The sequence below is a fragment of the Orycteropus afer genome, unplaced genomic scaffold, assembly GCF_000298275.1.
Source record: "Orycteropus afer afer isolate SDZICR_OR568_19922 unplaced genomic scaffold, OryAfe1.0 scaffold00217, whole genome shotgun sequence".
In the NCBI taxonomy this organism is placed as follows: Eukaryota; Metazoa; Chordata; class Mammalia; order Tubulidentata; family Orycteropodidae; genus Orycteropus; species Orycteropus afer.
This window is the reverse complement of record NW_006921804.1, coordinates 5086706-5107731: the sequence shown is the minus strand read 5'-3', so window position 1 is coordinate 5107731 and position 21026 is coordinate 5086706. Positions and strand designations below refer to the sequence as shown.

Below are 21026 nucleotides of genomic sequence, written 5' to 3'. Positions count from 1 at the left end.
TCTTCTGATTGCTGGAGGCAGCAAATTCCCCAAGTGGAGAAAGTGAATTTCATCCATCATGGCAGCTCCAGCAACAAAAGAGTTTCTGGAACACAGAAGACACACTCTGAGTACATACATATTTGTGGAATGAAAGAATAAATAATGGCAGAATAGGCACTACAGCCAGCCAGAAACAACTCAAAATGCTGCATAAAATATAAAACCCTCTTTTTAAAGGGTGAACAAACAAATTAGTAAGAAATATTCAGAGGCCAAATCTAAATAAAAACAGGAATCTAGAGAAACAAGAGGAGCGTTGAAGCTGTCTTTTGCCTTACAGGCATTTGCCAAAGTTGACTTCTCAGGGTGAAATAACAGAAAACAAAACCCAAGACCTTCTCTAGGTAATAAGTTTACTGGAAGCAACAGAGACACACACAGTATTAACTTATGTTGTAGCTTCTGTAATATAATGTTTTAACATACACACACATACACAAAGTTGATATTAAAGCCATATATGTACAGCAAAGGTGAATATGAAATGAATCTACCCATCTAAAGACTCAAGGAGAATTTCTTTTTTAAAATCTGAGTGCTGAGTGGAAGAGAAAAAAACACTCCCTAATAATTTGAGCACAAGTCAGTCATCTCTTAGCTATGCATCTATAATTCACAACACAAGGCTGGCTCAAAAAATCTTCAAATCACTAATTTTGTTTTAAGTGGCCCTAGTAGGGAGTATCCCTAGGCACTTGGTGGAAACAAATGCAAATCTCCTCTAGAATAACCCAGGTTCAACATTTTGAGGCCTCAAAAAATTTCCACATATACAGTTTCCAGAAATACTAGCCCACAATTAAAAATCACAAAACACATAAGGAACCAAGCACCAAAAGCAAGAGTCAGAAGAAGCAGAGATCAGAATTAGCCCCTAAAAGACTCCAATATAAAACATTAGGGCACAAATAATTTCTTTTAGAAGGTTCAGCACAAGACTGGTCTCTATGAGGTGGAGGTTAAATATGTCTCATATGTCCCACTTTTCCAAATTGTTGTACTACTCCATCACCTCTAACATCGACTATTCCTCCTCCCCTCAGAACTCACAAACTACCAAGGAAATGCTCACACAGTTGTGTTGACTGTTGTTGTTGTTATGTGCCGTGGAGTCGGACCCGACTCAGAGCGACCCTTCCTTGGGTTGCCGAGGCAGTATCACTACGGAAGTAGATTGCCCCATCTTCCTTCCTTCTGGTTAGCAGTCAAGTGCCTTAGGCACTATGCTACCAGAGCTAGAAAGTCCCAAATTCATGAGTCAGGAGTCAGTCTGGAGGATTCTCCTTATCCATGTGGGTGCACTGGCTAACAAACCCCAAATTGTCAGGTCAGATGATTGGCAGCTGACTCAAATCCCAAGAATCATCCCAAATGATGACAAACCAATGCAGGATGCAGAGTAAGAGAGAGAACGTTTCCAGAGCATTAATATGCACTGAATGTGGACTATACCCTCAAGGAAACTAAGGGTGGTGACCTGAGTCACATCCTCTAGTAAGGTGACTCAAGATACATCCCATCCTAATCCTGCCTCATTAACATAATAGACCACTCACTCCAAAATGAGATCATAACCACAGTCACAGAGGCTAGGATTTATGGAAGACTATGGCTATATTAAGTAATTCAGTGCACCACAATTAGTGACAGAATACAAAACAACTATGTGTAATATGTTTAACAATAAAATAAGGAAGTAAAAATATTATTAAGGAGCAATAGTATATAAAAACACAAAGTATATTTGAAGAAGAACCAAACATAGAAATGAAATATAATATAAATATAATAACTAAAATTTAAAACTCAATGAATGTGTTTAACCACAAAGTAGATACAGCTGAAGAGATAATTAGTGAACTAGAGGAGATTCGTAAACCAGAAGGTAGTACCAAAAGACAGTAAGATGGGAAACATAAAAGAGAGATTAAGACACATGGAGGAGAGAGTTCCAGGCGGAGAAGAGAGGCAAAGAGAGGGAGAGAATAGAGCTAAGGGAATATTTACAGAGATAATGATGAGAACTTGCCAGAATCGAGGAAAATACCAATTCACAGATGTAGAAATATTGATGAGCCCCAAGTAATTTAAATACAAATAAATCCAACTCTTGATACATAACCATGGAACTTCAAGAAAACCAAAGGTAAAAATAATATCTTAAAAGTTATTGTTGTTGGAACCTAGGTGCCCATCGACAGAAGAACCAAACTAGGCATATACACAATGGAATACTATGCAACGTTAAAGAATAATGTAGAATCCACAAAACACCACACAACGTGCATGAACTTGGAGGACATCATGCTGAGTGAAATAAGTCAATCACAGAAGGACAAATATTGTATTAGCTCATTATTATAAAAAGTCAAGGAAAGGTTTATATATGAAAGGAAACTTTGTTAGTTACCAGGGGTGACAGGGGAGGGGAGGAAACACTGCAAAAATAAAAAATTTTAAAAAATTAAAAAGTTATTGTTGTTAGGTGCTGTTGAGTCGGCTCCAACTCACAGAGACCCTATGTACAACTACACAAAACACTACCTGGTCCTGCACCAGCCTCACAATCCCTGTTATGCTTGAGCACAATGTTGCAGCCACTGTGTCAAACCATCTTGTTGAGGGTCTTCCCCTTTTTCACTGACCCTCTACTTTACCAACCATGATATCTTTCTCCAGGGAATGGTCCTGTTCTGGTTCCCTAGTACCACTCTGACAAGAATATACCACAAATGGGATGGCTTAAACAAACGGGAGTTTATTCTTAAAATTTGGAGGCTTTAAGTCCAAGTTCACAGTCCCAAACTCTAGGGGATGGGTGAAAGCCCCTCAGCGTCAGGCTTCAGCTCTGCCTCCAGCTCCCAGCCCACTGAAGCTAGAGGCTTTTCTTCACTCAGACAGCTGCTGGCTGCTGAGGCTGCCAAGCCCAAGGTTGACAAGTAAAAGGGCACAGTCCTGATGTTACCAAACCACATGGCAGGTCGTTAATTCAAGTCCATTGTGAGTCCCAAAGTCGGCAGAGCATAGCAGGACGCTGAGCAACGACACGGCTACATACAGGGTCCAAGTGTGCCATAGGCTAGAGACTATTCTCAAAGCTTCTCCTTATATACAGGAAGCTGACCACATCCCAAAGGCAGCTACTCAGCTGCTTGTGGTAGATCTCACCATGGAGTTGATTGCCAGTCTCATCATGGGGAATAATTACCACCAGCTGCCCAGCCACTCAACCAGGCCCAGCCAAGTTGACATGCAAATTTAACTACCACAAGTCCCTTCTGACAATATGAATAAAGTAGATGAGACAAACTCTGGCCATTTCCACTTCCAAAGCATTCTGGCTGCACTTCTTCCAGGACAGATTTGCTCATTCTTCTGGCAGTCCGTGGTACTTTCAGTACACTACAATTCAAGGCATCAAGTCTTCTTTGGTCTTCCTTATTCATTGTCCAGCTTTCACACACATGTGAGGCAATTGAAAATACCATGGCTTGGGTTAGGCACACCTTAGTGTTCAAAGTGACATCTTTGTTTCTTAACATTTTAAAGAAGTCTTTTGCAGCAGGTTTGCCCAATGCAATATGATGTCTGATTTCTTGATTGCTTCTTTTATGGGTGTTGATTGTATTTTAAAAGCAATTAGAGAGAAAAGAGAAATTACTATGAAGGAGTAAAAATTAGACTGACAGCTGACTTCTCAAAAGCAAAAACAGAACAGAGACTTTTTTAGACACTTCTTTAAAAGTAGAATAGTAACTTAAATGAGCAATGAGAAAATAGCTGTCAACCCAACAAAAATGTATTTCAAGGACAAGGGCAAAATAAAGAGAAACTGAAACTAAACCTAAAAGATTTTGCAAACAAAACATAAGGAAATGTTTAAGGATGAGCTTCAAACTTAAGAAAAATTGAGTGAAAAAGGGTACCAAATGTGTGGGCAGATATAAATATATATTAACTCCATAAAATAAGAATGATGATGGTTTGTGGAGCCAAACAAAGAAAAATTACTAAGATACTTGACAAAAATAATGGGTAAGTCCAGAGGGGGTAATCAGAATTAAAGTATTGTAAGGTCTTTATTTGTTCAGGAGAAGAGGAAAACGTTTAATTGCTTTATACTTTAATGAATTCAATATGTGTATGAACACATTTAGGGCAACCACTAGAAGAATAGGGATAGAATATAAACGTTCAGACTAATAAATACAGAAAATGGAATGGAAAAAATTACTTCAATCAATCTACAAGAAATTCAATAAAGATAAAAAAGGGAAAATAGGAAAGGTGGAAAATAGAAAACACAAAATAAGACGTCGAAAGAACAATACAGAAATTGTATTTACAACTATTGAAATTAAAATGCACATGAATGAACTAATTGTTCCGGTTAAAAGAGAATTATCACACCAGATATTTTTAATCCATCTATGTACTATTTGCAGAAGACAGGTCTAAAGCAAAAGGATACAGAAAGATTGATGGTAGAAGAATGAAAAACTATATACCATGCAAACATTATCTAAACAAAAGCTGGATAATATAAAAATATAATAATATAAATATTAAAAATATTATTAGAGATAAAAATAGTCACTGTGTATTAATTAAAAATTTTTCAGAAGGTGGATATTCTAAATTTGTTTGCACCCAATAATATAGCTTCAAAATATATAAAACAAATATTGACAGAATTATAAAAAGAAATTAATAAAGTTACAGTCTTGGTGGGAGATTTCAGCATACTTCTTTCAGTAACTGAGAGATCGAGCAGACAAAAATCCTCAATAAGAGAAAAGAAGATAGAGAACTAGCAAACACACACTCTCCCGAAGCATGAACACAACTCTCATAAAAAATGACTACAAGCTAGAACAAAACAGAGACGTTTCAATGTAATTCCTTGGATTGATATCATTTATATCCTGTTATCTGACCACAATGCAATTAAGTTAAAAACCAATACCAAAGGAATAACTAGAAAAAAGAAAAGATGGTTTTTTGAATATTAAAGTAGAGACTTCTAAAAAACACTCATAGCAGGACAGGAAATCATAATGTAAATTAGAAAATATTTAGAACTGGTCAAATTACATTATATAGTCACGTAACAAATACTTATGGGGATGACTAAAACAGTACTTAGAGGAAAGTCATAAAAGTCTAAAAATTAGTGAGTCATCTCAAAATCACTCAAAGTTCAAGGAGGAAAATAAAAGAACAGAATGTGATGAAATAGAAGATAAGCATAATAGAATTAATAAATCCAAAGTCCGTTCCTCAAAAAAGCCAGAAGAAACAAAAAAAGACAATTCCCTGGCAATATTATTTAAGGAAAATAAAAAGGAAAGGCACAAATGAATAATATTAGAAACCAAAAAAGAAAGCATAACTACAAATGCTTCAAATAAATAGGTAGAGTGCATATAATAAATACCTTGATAACAATAAATTTTAAAACACAAATGAAATGAATACATTCTTAGGGAAAAGAAAAAAAAAGAAAGATAAACTGTAAAGCCCAATAACCACTTTAAAAATTGAATCAGTAGTTTAAACTCTTAACACAAAGATAATTCTTGCCAAGTTTTACCAATGAGATTTATGAAACATACAAAGAACAAATAATTTCAGTGTTTTCCAAAACAGGAAAGTAAAAACCTTCCTCAACTTAATTTATGAGGCCAAAATAATCTTTTTATCCAAATCTGGCAAAGACACTACGAGAAAGGAAAATTACAAGCCAATCTTACTAAAGAATATAAATGTAAAAATCTGAAATAAAATACTAGTAAACCAATACAGCAATGTATATAGTAGAAACAGATGCAAGCAATATATAACAACTTACACATATCACAACCAAGTTGGGTTTATACAAGGAATATAAGCTTGGCTTAATATTAGAAAATAAAGATATGTAATTCATTTCATTAGGAGCTCTGGTAGCATAGTTCCTAAGGCACTTGACTGCTAACCAGAAGGCTGGCTGTTCAAATCCACCAGCCACTCCTCGGAAGGAAGCTTGGGCAATCTACTTCTGTAGTGATAGTCGCTATGGTCTGATTCGATGGCACATAACAACAACAATTCATTTCATTAACATATTAAAGAAGAAAATTTGAACAATCACTTTACTATGTGGAGAAAAATGTTGATAAAATTCAATATCAATTCATGGTTTTAAAATAAAACTCAGAAAGCTGAGACTAAAGAGAATTCATTGGTCTAATAAAAGAATTTCTACAAATAAAACCCTATGGCAAACATCATATTTAATGGTGAAACATTGAAAGCATTCCTTTTAAGATCAGCAACAAGATAGGAGTACCCACTATCACTTCTATTCAACAATGTATTAGAGGTCCTTACCAGTGCAATCAGGCAAGAAAAATTAATAAAAGGCATAAATATGAAAAATTAAAACTTTATAATTATTAGCAGATTGATATAATTGGCTCTGAAGAAAATCCAAGAGAATCTAAATTATTAGAAACAGTAAGATTAACAAAGTTTTTGATATAAAATTAATGCTAAACTCAACTACATTTCTATATCAATAACAATCAGAAAATGTTTTTTTAAAAAACATGCCATTTGCAACAATGTCAAAAAGTTGTCAATTAAGAACTTAAATGGTAAAAATGATATGTTATTCAAAGACATTAAAGAAGGTTTCAATAAATGGAGAGAGAAATCATATTCATCAAACTGGAAGTTTCAATATTCTCCACAAGTTTGTCTATAGATAGGATCAGTGTAATGCCAATCAAAATGCCAAGCTGTTTTATGGAATTTGACAAGCTCACTCTAAAAAGTATAAGGAGCTCTGGTGGTGTAGTGGATAAGGCATTTGGGTGCTAACCGAAAAGTCAGCAGTTCAAACCCACCAGTCACTCCATGGAAGAAAGATGGGGTGATCTACTTCTATAAAGATTTACAGCCTGGGAAAACTTGCTATGAGTCAGAACCGACTTGATGGCAGTGTGTTTGGTTTTTTTGGTTTTACTCTAAAAAGTATATTTTAAAGTAGGGAGCCAAGAATAGCCAAGATATCCTTGAAAAAGAAGAGCCAGATAGAATATTTGCTTTACTAAACATCAAAATTTTTTATTAAAATACAGCAATTAAGACAGCGTAGTATTAACATAGGAATAGATCATTCACTCAGTGGAACAGAAAGGAGAACCCAATAACAAAGCCACACGTATATTTATTATACATTGCGGAATGATGGACGTTTCAGCACATTTTTCTTAAATGATTGTTTATCTATGTAGCAAACAATTAAAGTTTACCTTTACATCATGCTATAAAAAAGATCAATTTCATGTGCCTTAAAAACTTACATAAAGAGCTAACTATAAAAATGTTTTTAGAAAACAACATAGGAAAGTATCTTTATTACCGTGGAGGAGAGAAGAATTTCCTAAATAATATTCAAGCACAGTATAAACAAAGGAAAGAATGCTAATTTTAATTACATTATATTTTTGAGGTTCATCCAAGTTAACTCTAATTCATTAATGTTTATTGCTATATAATAGTTCATCACAAGACTATCGTAATTTACTTATCCTATCTACTGTTAATGGTCTTTTTGGGTTACCTTGATTTTTCTCCCATTACAAACAGTACTCCCATGAATTCATTATTCCATTTATGCAAAGTTCACAATGATTTAAAATCACATACTGTTTAGAGATCAAAATATATGTGGTAAAAATCATCAAGAAAAGCAAGGAAATGATAAATATAATGGCTATGCCGTAGTTCCATGCAGAGGGAAGGAAATGGAGTGGGATTGGGAAGACGGCCCAGAGGATTGAGAAGTAATGGCAATGGCTCTTTCTTAAACTGACCAAGTTTTGTGTTGCTATTCTTATATCCTGGATGTGTTCTATAGAGAATTTTGCATATTCTCAATAGTTAATTAAAGTACTTAAAAGAACACAATGAAGAAATGCCCAAAGCATGTCTTAATGAGATAAGCACTAATGAACTGTTATTCAACAGTAGAGTGCTGGAATCAGAAGTGGTTGGTTCTGATGACAGCTCCTATTTTGTACCTGAGTAGAGGCACTTACTTCCCTGTTGCAGCCTTCTCACTTGGTGAATGAGGATGAATGGGTTTAATACATAGGACACATAACTCTTCTGACGATCAAAAGAGACAATGGATATGAAAGTGCCTTGTACAAATAAAAGATGTTATACAAATGTAAGGTGATGGCATTGTTCTTGGCAATTCCAGATTTGTTTGGTACAGAACAGTGACTTGAGTCTTAAATTCCCTCCTTCTTGCTGGGCCCCTCCCCAGTTTACAGAATTGGCTGTGGTGCTGCTATATATGTAAGGGTGACTAGATTTTAGGATTAATGTCAATTACGTAGGGAGGGCGTTGGGTGTAGAACTTGCTTCCCAGATTGAGCCTCAGTTAAGGGGTTTAGGGGGAACACGAACACCTGAGCCACTCCTACTGCCTAACCTTCTGGTAAACTGGACTTCTCCGGATAGGGCAGGAAGGCCCCAGCTCACATCTGAGTCTCTCCTCCCCTAAGCCCAGACCACTCCTCAACAGAGTAAGCCCAAGGGATTCAGTTCCTACTTTAAATCCACTCAAGGCAAATGCAATCAAAATGACTAGTCTGTGGACCTCTCAATTCCACTCTTTGAATGCTGCACCCACCGGTTACAACCAGATTACTCCTTCCCCAACCAAAAAGAAGAAAGAAAAAAAAAAAAAGCTCCCCAACCAAACACAAGATTTACTATTTGTTTTTTTGCTTCTTTTTTTAAAATCCATGTTCCTTTTGTCCTCCACGACCAGGAAGAAGCTGAAGAAGACAGGCCTGTTTATTTAGCAGATGGACTGTGCACTTTTGTGGTTTCTCTTCAGTCACTGGCCTGCCCACCTACCCGAGCCTCTGGACAATATCCATTGTCTCAGTGACCCTCAAAAGATTTACGTATAGAATGTTATTATCCCCATTCAAGTGAGAAGACTCTGGAACAGGGAAGTAAATGCTTCCACCCTCGCAAGAGTGGGTCTTCACCCCCTGAAGCAACTCCTCATCCTTTGCCGAGTGTAGTAGCACTGATTGGTGCATAGGTCTTCTAGCCCCTGAAAATAGGGTTGGGGGCGGGGGGCAGGGTTCAGAGTCTATTTGTCTTTGCAATAAAATTCTATTTGTCTTTCGTTGACTTGCTCATAGTAGATGTCTCCGATGAAGTTGGGTTCCTTTATTTTAAGATCCTTGCAGGAAATCAAACGATTCCTTTACCCTGGCATTCACTGAGGCGCCCAGTTTTGTCTCCCTCTACATAGACTCTCTGACATCCAGGCTGGAGCCCCACCACCAATACCTGTACCATGAGCCCACCCCCAGAGACTCAAGGAAACCAACCATGAGTCTTCCCACAGCGCCCTGTTTTGTGCCCACACGAGGGCGCTCGCTCCTCGCCCCAAACTGTTGACCACGGGGGGGGGGGTACTTTTACAGAAGGCGCTACTAGGAGTGGAGGCTTAGACGTGGCAGTGCGGAGGGGAAGCTCGCAGGGAGTTCCAACTCTCCCGCAGGGTGGGGAAAAGAGGTGCCCGGAGGGGAGGGACTCAGATTAGGTGCAGTTTCTAGCCCTCTTAGAACTGTTCTCCATTCCCTACCCATGGAAGGAGAACCAAAAAAAAAAAAAAGTTACTGCCACGGAGTCTGTTGCAACTCATAGCGACCCCTCCTTGGGCGTATCCAAGGCGGTATCTCTACGGAAGTAGATTGCCCACTCTTCCTTCCGAGCAGTACTGAAGGAGGAAGAGACTTAACTCTACAAAGTTGGGCCCTAAGGAAAGCCACAGAGAAGAGGATGTGATCTCCATCTCAAGTCCAGACCTCTTCTCCCAGAACCTAGAGAGAAACTTGCCCAGCTCCAACGAGGCAGGAGAGGAGAGGAGTGCTGAGGCAAATGCCTCTTGGCCCTGAAGCAAAATTTATCCCCTTTGCTTTACTCTCCCTCTTGCCTGAAGACACTAATTCAGACAAGGAACAGTAAAGTAGACAATTAGTCATCTTCTGGGGGAGGGGCAGTGGAGGGGACCCAGGGCCAAGCAGTGGAATTAACTGGGATGATTCATTTGCTGAGGCTGCCCAGCCGGTTTGGGTCAATATTGACTGAAAGACTTGAAACTGAGTTTGGCCCAGTTCCAGGGGCCCTCACCCAGCCCCATTTGTAAGCACCCCATGATTACATGTTCCTCTAGCTGCCAGCACCTCAGACCACCTCCCCCCAGTAAAAAACAGTTTGTCCTTGAGTGCAGGGACAGACTCCTAATGTCTGCTGCCTCTACCTCCAGCTGGGACATGGACAACCAGAATAAACTCAGTTGTGCAGTGTCCTCATTGGTCTCAAAGCTCCTGGGGCCAGGCCATGGGTATCTCAGATGTACCTCCCTGCCCTTCCTTCACTGTGGTGAGAAAGTGGACCAGCCCTACCCCAGGGCCCATTTGGCCCTCCTCCTCTCACCACACCCAGAGTAAAACTCACCTCTTCCCAGAAAGTGCTGGAAGGTATCTCTGTCACACTTCTAGGGACCCTGACCCCCATGACAGCCCACCCAGGTACCATTTCCTTCACTAAGCTTGCCACAGACCTTTCTGCTGGGGACTGTTTGTGCTTTTCCTTAAGATGGCTACACATAGAAGGGGCATCTTTTTCTAATTCACCTTGTGAGCTAGCAGCAGCCTTGTCAGGGAGAGGCCACCATCTTGTGGATTCTCCCACCATTCTCCTGCCTGGGAGTCATCCTCAGAGGTTGACTGTGAGTAAACCTTCTGACTAGCATCATGCAGAAGGAGAAAGCAGAAATAATTGGAAAGCCAGGACACAGGTGTAGATTTGACAAAAAAGAAAAAAAAAAAAACCATATATTTATTGTATAATTACCCACCACTGGATTTGACTCACACAGGCCCCCAGGAGGGTGTCTCCACCTTCCCAATTTATTTTCAGCCCTTGAGGGCCTCATTGTAGATCATAGCCAAGGCCCCCAGGAAGGTGACATACTCCTGGAAGTTCACCTCCTGGTCCTTGTTCCGGTCCAGGTCATCCATTAGCCTTGCAATTTCGGCATCCTGCAGCTTCTAAAGTGTTAGAATGGAAAATCCAGCTGAATAGTGGTGAGAACCCTGGATTTCTCCCTTTCAGATGCCTTCCCTCTGGGGATCTATCTCCCTACAGTCCCCCCTCCCAGGCTCTCTCATACAAGTGGTTTATGCTCACTAGTCACTAATGACCCACCTTAGTGTCTTCTTGGGTTTATTTCTCCTAGCTCCTGCTTCAAAATCAAAATCAAAACTAAACCCACTGCCATCCAGTCAAACCCAACTCATAGTGACCCCCCATTGGGTTTTCGAAGCTGTAAACCTTTACAGAAGTAGATTGCCCAGTCTTCCTTCCCCAGAGTGGTGGTGGGTTTGAACCAGCAACCTTCTGGTTAGCAGTCAAATGCCTTAGGCACTATGCCACCAGAACTCCTTTTGTTTCTGCTTGTTGTTGTTATGTGCTGTCGAGTCAAACCCAACTCATAATGACCCCTCCTTGGGTTTCCGAGGCAGTCACTATGGAAGTAGGATTGCCCAACCTTCCTTCCGAGGAGTGGCTGGTGGGTTTGAACCACCAGCCGTCTGGTTAGCAGGCAAGTGTCTTAGCCACTATGCTACCAGAGCTCCCTTGTTTCAGCTTAGGGGGAGTGTATACCAGCCTGAGAGTATTCTCCACCCCCTCAGGGGAGTGGGTCCACCCTTAGGAAGGGACCAGGGGCAGTTGCCCAAAATGTGTACAGATGTGAATGGGATGCACCTGGAACCTCCCCCTCTCCTTATTCTGTTTCTAAAGGGCAAGAGGTAGGCATCTGGGGAGGAGGCCCACTCACGGAGCCAATGGTAAGCTCCTTCTGGATCAGCTCCTTCAGTTCTTTCTTGCTCAGGCTGTTCTTGTCACCCTCTTTGCCAGAGTATTTGTGGAAGATGCACACAAGGAGGCCAATAGCCTGGTCCAAGGGGCATGCCATGGTTGAGGGCTGGTTTCAGAGCTGGAGACAGAGGAGCTGGTCAGTGTCCAAGAGGCTAGGCCATGTACAACAAGATTTTCTCACTCCCCCATGCACACGAAGAGTTCTGTCTCCAATACACACACACATACGCTCACACTCACTCCCTTTGACCACTCTACGTCAATCACTGAGGCTCAGGCCATAGACAGGTAGCATAAGGAGGCAGCCTAGGGCTTGAGGGGGAAGAAGAGGACAGACCCTAGGCTCAAGAGATCAGTGCCCTGAGGAGTCCCAGACAGAAGAGGAGAGGAAGTTTAAGGATTCCAAGCAACAAACAGGACCGGTATCTTTGGGCACAGCTGAGACCTGTCCTCCCGGGGTTCCAGGGGAAGCTGGGGAATATGATGGAGGAAGGGGCAGAGGGGGACTGCACACACAGCCACACATGCAGAGCCTCACAGGGCCACACACAGTGACGCTGACACACCCGCTGACACACCCTCCCGCACACCAGAAGGGCACACTCAGGGGAGAGGCCTGATTCGAATGCCTTAGCCCAGGGCCAGCCTGGCACTCCTCGCCGCTCCAGACTCTTCCCGTCCCTCAGGGCCTCCACAGATGGGCCAAGTTTCCATGCAAGCGCAGTCTGCAGCCCCCAGAGCCCACCGCGGCCAACCTGGGAAAGGGGTACCTGGGCCCCTGGCCCGAGGCTGGGCCAGCCCGGTGAGAACTCACCGTACGGATGCAGCAACGCGCAAAGGGAGCGGTGGAGGGGATGGGCGTTGTCGCAGCCAGGCTAGCCTTATAGCGGACACAGGCCCGGAGGCAGGCCCGGCAAAAGCCCACCCCGCGCGTCCGGCCCGCCCCGCGCCAGCCCCACCCTTTGCGGCTGGCTTACACAACACCACACACTCCCGCTTCCCCCCAACTTTCCACGCCTCCTGCCCTGGGGCGGTTCCGGGTTGGGACGTGGGTAGTAGCGGGTTGTAGAAGGATAGGGGCGTCTAGTGGAGACCTCTATGAGCAAAGTGACCCAGAACTTCACCTCTTTGTCCTAGCTCAGTTTGCAGTGATGACACGGGGTGAAGCAGAGGAGGGCAAGGGGACCAGGGCAGTCTCATGGTGCTTCTACCTCAGCTGTCTGAGTGCCAGAGAGTGTGTGTCCCCAAGCCTAGCGCCAGTGTGTGGGTGGGGGCAGCAGGGGGGAGGAGAGTGGAGCTGGTGCCCCCCAGAGGGTGTTCAGAGTCAACCTTAGATGGGGGAGAAGGGCACAGCCATTGATCCGCAGGATTTTATTTAAAGGCTGTGTAGAAGCACTCATACCCCACCGACCAATCCCTACCAGCACCCTTACTCCCTTCCCCCTAAGGCCTGAAACTCCACCCTTAGAGCCTCTTGCCCATTAATGTGCACACCCGCCTGAGCCAGGCCCTTTGAACCTTTGAATAACTAGCCCACTGGTTATTCCCCTCAAGTAAATAGTTTTCTCAGATCCTCTCCTGAGAAAAGAGTTGATAGTGGCAGGTGGGGAGAGAGCAAGACACACTGGATCCCAGAGACGATGGGAGGGGCTGCTAAGAGGGAAAGGGGCTAACATGGTAGGCAGGCCAGATTTCCCCTTTTAGCCAGTGTTGCCAGGATGGCCTTGTGTGAGCTACAGAGAAGTCAGACCGGCTTACCCATCACTGCCCCCAGGAACCACACCCCAACCAGCCCCATTGCCCTCTTTCTCCATGCACTTCCTCTCAGCACTCTCTGCATTTTTGCAGCATTTGTGGGAGGCAAACAGAAGTCTGACCCAACTTCCCAGTTTTGCAGGAAGCAAAACTAAGCCAGGACAAGCTCAGTGATTTCCACACGCAAGAAGAATAGGAAATGAGGTGGGAGACCCCCAGAGGCCAGCTCAGCCCCACTCAAGGAGAAGCCCGGCCCTTCCCAGCCAAGGTGGACAAGACACCTTCACAACCAATCTCCAAACACCTGGAATGGAAAATCTTTATTTCTTCTGCTGGAAGGGGATGCTGGAGCAGTGTCCATCTGGGAGGAAGAGGAGGGCAGGATCTAAAGAGGGTTTGTCTGTGAGTGGAGCAGCAGAGGCCAGGGACATGGGGGCAACAGGTAGGGCAGAGGGAGCCCAGTCATTTGTTGTCCTCCAGGAAGAAGTCGTTGTAAGCCATGCACAGTGTTGTCAGGAACACCGAGTACTCCTTGAAGTCGATCTCCTGGTCGCTGTTTTTATCCAGGTTCTTCATCAAGTCATCAATGCTGCTCTCCTTCATCTTCTGGAAGGGTCCAAATGGAGGGATAGCTTAGCAACCCCTCCCAGACCAGTCCAACCACTGTATGGCCTCATTCATCAATGATCCCCAAGCAAGTGACCAGCACTGCATGCACCCCAACCCCAGAGTCTTCCCTATAGCCCACACCCAGCTCAGGACTGGCACCAAGTAGGGCTCAGTGAGTTGACTCTCAATAAATTACAATAAGAAGGCAAAGCTAGCCACCCTATCCTTCAATATCTTTCTCCATTCAAAGATATAATACAGATTTTATACCAGCATCTAATAAAAAATGGCACTAGGTATGTGGCACTGGAAATTACCCTAGTCTCTGACTTATTTTGTCCCCCTTTTAAGGCATAAGAGAATTGACCCAGACAAGAAATCTCTCCATGAGAACAGTGCATTGAAGCTAAGAAGCCACCCCTCCCTCTGAACTTGCACGAGAGCTGGTATGGAGGTGGTACCTCTGGGCCCCTGCCTTCCTATCCACCAGGATACAGGGCCTTCAGGTGGAACAGGAAGAAAGTACAGACAGGCAGATCTTGCCCTCAACTTCAGGTTTTCCACAGGAGACAGAATGTCGGGACATAGAGATGGAAACAGCACGCTGTGACGTGATCTTTTCCCCAGCCTGTGCTCTGGCTATAACAAGGTCCTTCCCCAGGTCTCTGCACCCTGTAATGAACCCCTCCTGGGCCCATGGCCCCTCCCACTGTCCTCATTAACTCCAGGATGCAAAGATCTGGCAGGAAGACCAGAGAGCAAGCCTGGAGACACTAGCTTTAGTCCCCTGCCCATGGAAACATACTCTGGAGAGCTTCTCTCTAGAGGTCTACAAAACTCAGGATGTGGGGAGAGATCCCCAGGCTGAATGTGAAAAGGAAAAGCGAGGGTGATGCATAGGCTTGGCCTGGAATTCCAGCTCAGCCTCTCGTTACCCAAGTGTCCTTGAATACTGTATATAATGATGTATCTGTTATGGGTTGAATCATGTCCCCCGAAAAATGTGCATTAGAATCCTAACCCCTCTGCCTGTAGATGTAATCCTGTTTGGAAATAGAATCTTCTTTGTTCTGTTAATTAGATGCACTCAAATATGGGAGTTTTGAATTTAATGACTCTTGAGTTATAACAAGAGCACATTAGACACAGAACCACTCACGTACACAGGAGAAGATAGATGCCATGTGGGGAGCATCAAAGAACCCAGGAACACACAGGGCTACTAACAAGGAAAGAAATTAACATGACTGAGACCCTGATTTGGACTTTCAGCATCTAGAACTGTGAGAAAATTAATTCTATTCTTTAAAGCCACTAACTTGTGGTATTTGTGTTATACCAGCACTATGTAACTAAGACATTATCTGACTATCAATTTTCTTAACTTTAAAAATAATATGTCTAAGGAACTATAGCCTCATCTACCCTGAGATCAGAAGAATTAGATGGTACCCAACAACCACTGCTGACCATCCTGACCAGGGACCCAATAGGAGGTCACAGATGGAACAGGAGAAAAATGTAGAACCAAATTCAAATTCCTAACAGGGATGAAAGCAACCCCCAAGACTGTCTTCCTAAGACACCCTTTGAACCTGGAACTAAAGCCACTCCTGGAGGTGATCTCTCAGGCAAATAACAGATTGGCTCATAAAATAAACTATCAGCTGTGAGTAATGTGCTCCCTTAAACCATCAACAATGAGACCCAACAGTCAACATTTACCCAGAAGAGAAGACGAGATGGCAGGAGCGGCCGGAAAGCTAGATTAACAGAAATGGAACAGAGTGGAACTAAGAAAATATGGGCACATTGGGAAAACTAACCAATGCCATGGAATAATCTGTATAAAAATTGATAAAGGGGAACAGAATTGGCTGTGTAAATTTTCACCTAAAATGCAATAAAATATTTTAAAAAAATAATAATAATCATATGTCTACCTCATGGTCCTCCCCCTCTGTCAGCACCTCCCTCCCACCATCTCCATCTGGTTAGAATCAGTTCTGTTGCTTTCCTGCCCTATGTTCACTAATTAGCAGGACTATCCCTTTTAGGAGCTCTGGTAGCATAGTGCCTAAGGCACTTGACTGCTAACCAGAAGGCTGGCGGTTCAAACCCACCAGCCACTCCTCAGAAGGAAGGTTGGGCATTCCTACTTCTGTAGTGATACTGCCTCGGAAACCCAAGGAGGGGTCGCTATGAGTCAGGGCTGATTCAATGGCAAATAACAACAACAACAACATCCTTTTGGGAAGGAGCTCTGGTGGTGAGTGGTTAAAGCATTCAGTTGCTAACCAAAAAGCTGGTGGTTCGAACCCACCAGCCGACCCACTGGAGAAAGACAACGTAGTCTGCTTCTGTAAAGATTTACAGCCTTGGAAACCCTGTGAGGCAGTTCTACTCTGTCCTATAGGATCACTATGAGTCAATTTGATGACAGTGGGTTTTGGTCTCCTTAGGATCCCAGGTCAACACCATCTGAGAGCCCTGGATGTTCTAGGAACACTGAGGAGACTGAGACAGGTTCCTGCCCTTGGGCTATGCACAACTCAACCTGGACACCATGCATCTCTTCATCCCCCATGATCACAGGTTCTGTTAACCACTGAGCAGCCTGGCCCCACCACCCCAGAATCCTTGCTCTCTTTCCCTAAACCCTCACACAGGTGTAGCCCCACCCTCCAGACACAACCCCTCCTCCTTCCCAGTGAAACCCTAAGCCATCTCTAGCACAGAAACTTAGAGCTATGTTGGCCCAAGATGTCCACTCTCTTCCTCTGTCTCTCTCCATACCCTTCTGCCATTCTGTTCTGCCTTAGACTCGAGAACCCTGAGGGCAGGAATGGGTATATCTTCAAACTGGATCCCTGTGGAGACAGAGGCTAGGCCTCCTGCCTTACAGGCAGTGGGATTAGTGTTTCCCTTTTTCTTTTTCTTTTTTTTTTTTTTTTTTGTCTCCTCTCCCTCAGGCTGCCCACAGAAATCACCCAGACTTTAGAGTGAAGGTGTGAGGGGACAGTCACTTACCTCCTCCCCAAGACACAGCTCTTCCTTAATCAGCTCCTTTAGTTCCCTCCTGCTCAAGGTCAGTTTGCTGCCCTCTCTCCCCGAATATTTGTGGAAAGTGGTGACCATGGTAGTCAGGGCCTTCTCAAGAGGAGTCTCCATCACAGTTTGCAGTTCTGGAGAGTGAAGGAAAGATCACATTCATCAGGAAACCAGATCTAGTGCTTCCCTCCATCACCAGCCCACCTGTAAGACCCTCCCTCAAAGGACCAGTGGCTAGAGCCTATGCTAAGACCAAGGTCCAGCAGCAAGTGGACTCAGATACATCAAGTCAGGCTATGACAAGACTAAGGCAGCCAGAGCAATGCAACTGGCCAGTTATCAAAGGAGACTGCAGACTCTCTTGCATAGGAGATGTTTGAAAGAAGGGACTAGGGGCCAAGGAATGACACAGTGACCTCCCTGAAAAGAACTGGTGACAGATGGTGGAGCACATAAAAGTTCAGGATTTTCTCTCCACCCCATTGAGCTTGAGCACCAGTTTCCAGAGGCAATCAGCACCCTAGTCATCCTCCTTTGCCCTAGTGCCTGAATGACCTGATATTAGGGAGTGTCCCATTATAGAAGTGAGGGACAGGGCAAAAAGATAGTCCAGGGGTTGGAAGGGGCTGGGGCTGAAGCTGTAATGGGGAGATAAGGTCTCAGCAGGAAGCGAGGGAGAGGCTATTGGGCTTGCCCAACTGGTTTCCAATCTTGAGCCCAGAGAACTGCACACATATGGGCTGGCCAAGAGGCCTGGGGATAGGCTTATGGTTTCTCCAAGATCATTCTCAGACTTGGATCCAGTATTGGGCTTAACTGAGGCCCTCAATTCCACCAGCACAGCCACCTCCATCCAAGGGAAGAGGAAGCTTGAGCTCCTGTGACTCAGACTTCAAAACCACTTCCTTGGGGAGGGAGAAGATAACACCTAAAGAACTTGGGGGCTGTAGGTAAGTCCTGTGGAGGATCCTGAGCACGAAGGAATAAGCTGTTAGATCTCACCCCTAGCCTAAAGTCCATCCACAATTCTTGACCCAGACCAGTCATTTACCTCCCACCACCTAGAAACCTCAGCTTCTCCTCACCTCAGGGAGAATCAGCCAGAACCTCAGTCAGAGGCAAGGGACTCTATATCTGCAGGAACATCCTGGCTGGTTCTGATCCCCACTTCCACCCCCAGAGCATTTCTCAGGAAAGTTCTGATAACCACAGTTCTACAATTCTACATACTCTGCCCACTCCTCTCTGAGCACAAACCCACTCATCAAGCCAGACCTCCCTTTGTGGAGGGTCACACAGCTTGTCACCCTCTAACCTCATTACCAAGCTTGCACCACCTGATAAACAGGGAGATGAGAAGAACTCACCAAAGGAAGGAGCAAGCCCAGAGAATCCTAGCAGCAGAAACAGGTCCCGTCCCACTACTCTCTGCCTTTATTCTCTTGCTCCAGGCCTCAAGAAACCAGGGACAAGAAAAGGCCAATGAGAAGAGATCAGGGACATGAGGAGGCCCAAGTCAGAGCCTCCTGGGATGGAAGTGAAGAGAAATCCCTTCTGCCTATCTTATCTTCCTTGTTTACAAACAGAGAGGATGAAGGCACACTGAATTCGGCATGATACACACATCTTCAGTCCCAGAAACATTTTCCAGCCCAAAAATCATAACTCACTGATAGGACAACTGGGCATAATACAGGAAGTCAGGCTGCTTGGAAAGAAAACCCAGATGATGTGTGGGTCGAACACAGGGTATCTCCTATGCCTTAGATCACTATCCACACTGGGACACTCCCACCCACCCCAACAGCACAGTAGTTAGAGATAGGGATCAGTAAAGGAAGATATTTCCTGCCCAGGGCCTGGTCAAGGTCATTGGCTAGTACGGAGCCAAAGATTTTTAAGGTGTTTTTAAATAAATGATTTATTCTAAACCTCATTGATGTTCATAGGGAAGAATTATTGGAGACCCTTGGAATGAAAAACTGAGAAGCAGGAATTGGGGAGGGGATTCAGGGAAGGATTAGGACCTGGCAATGGAGTAGAGTTCAGGTTTGGGGTGCAGTCATGGATCAGGTTGAGAGAAGAGAGAGTTGCCTGCATCCCAGGAAAGACTCAGACACGGTTCTACTACCAACAAGTTGGAGTATGAGAATATAACCAAGTTAAGGGCTTAGCAGCCAGTGGTTGCTGCAGCATCACCCTGTTGTTGTTGTTGTTGTTATGTGCCGTCGAGTCGGACCCTACTCATAGCGACCCCTCCTTGGGTTTCCAGGGTGGTATCACTAGGGAAGTAGATTGCCCAACCTTCCTTCCAAGGAGTGGCTGGTGGGTTTGAACCACCAGCCTTCTGGTTAGCAGTCAAGTGCCTTAGGCGTTACTCTACCAGAGCTCCTAGCATCACCCTAGCCTGCCTGCATTCTCCCCACTGCTCCCCCCCACACACTGTATTCTCACCCCCAGCTGGCAGAGCTAGAAAGGTAGCAAGGACTTGTTGCTAAGCAACAGGACTTTCCAAAGTAGAGAGTGATGCAGGAGGAGGCTCAGGGGAGGGCAGTCCCATGGAAGATGGGCAGACCAGCTGAGGGGCGGGTACAGGAGATGCAGAAGAGACAGAAGGAAGAGGAGGCAAACTTTTTCCTGGACCAATGTTCTACCCAAATCTCTGTGGCCAAACTCTGAGGGAACATCTGAGTCACCTACTGCACACTTATGAAACTTAGGAGAAAACACTGCGTAATGAGTGGAAGAAGGAAAAGCTTGAGAAGTCAAGGGGACCAAAAACTCTGCCTGTGAACCTGACCTCTACTCTTCTGTTCCTTCAAGGTTTACCATATCATCCAGGTATATCCTTGAGATCTAACCTCAATCTTGCCCAGTACACACTGGAACTCACCAATCTTTAACTTATCCTAAGCAAAGCAACATCATGCTGATATTTTCTGGGTGAAAAAGAAATCTCAATGTCATTTATTTAATCATATGTCCAGAATTTTCTTTCAAAAAATATGGTCACTTCCCCACCATCTCCCTCACTCCCACCCTAGCCACCGTTCTCCACTCTTCCTTTCAAAGCCCTCTTGTCCTTCTCTGGAAGCACGTGATGTGTAATTGGTAACAGATCTCATCCCACGGGACAATGAGTTGGAGAATAGCCATATTCTCATGCTGCTGCAAATAGCCCTATCTCCCTCCATATCACTCTCCTTGATCCAACCATGAGCAGCAAACTATTAATCCATCCCTGTAGTTTGGAGGAAAAAATTCAAACCAAACTCACTGCCATCAAGTGGATTCCAACCTCCATTGGGTTTCCAAGGCTGTAAATCTTTACAGATGCAGAGCAGCTGGTGGATTCAATCCACCAACGTTTTGGTTAGCAGCCAAGTGCCTTAAGACTAGAACTCCTTAGATGGAAGTCAGTGGACTGTGAATGTCAGCCCTGAGAGCGAGCCCTCCTCCTCAGCCCACTCTGGCTCTGGGGCAGACCTACCCCCCACACACACCCTGGCCTCACTACTCTCTCTCCATGACTCAACCCTATTATTCCCTTTCCCCACTCCTTACTCCCAGAACACCCAACCTCTTTTCCAGACCCCAACCAG

At 44.1% G+C, this 21026-nt stretch overlaps 2 protein-coding genes across 2 annotated transcripts; both read right to left on the bottom strand.

Annotated features, from left to right (window-relative positions):
• Positions 1–11042: 11042 nt before the first annotated feature.
• Positions 11043–12106, bottom strand: S100A6 (S100 calcium binding protein A6). The gene is made up of 2 exons (XM_007948586.2): positions 11969–12106; positions 11043–11177 (listed from the first exon to the last, which is right to left on the bottom strand). The coding sequence occupies exons 1-2, from the start codon at positions 12104–12106 to the stop codon at positions 11043–11045; spliced, it is 273 nt and encodes a 90-aa protein (XP_007946777.1).
• Positions 12107–14226: 2120 nt separating this feature from the next.
• S100A5 (S100 calcium binding protein A5) lies at positions 14227–17544 on the bottom strand. The gene is made up of 2 exons (XM_007948584.2): positions 17404–17544; positions 14227–14367 (listed from the first exon to the last, which is right to left on the bottom strand). Exons 1-2 carry the CDS (start codon positions 17542–17544, stop codon positions 14227–14229), a joined length of 282 nt encoding a protein of 93 aa, XP_007946775.1.
• Between the last annotated feature and the right edge of the window lie 3482 nt (positions 17545–21026).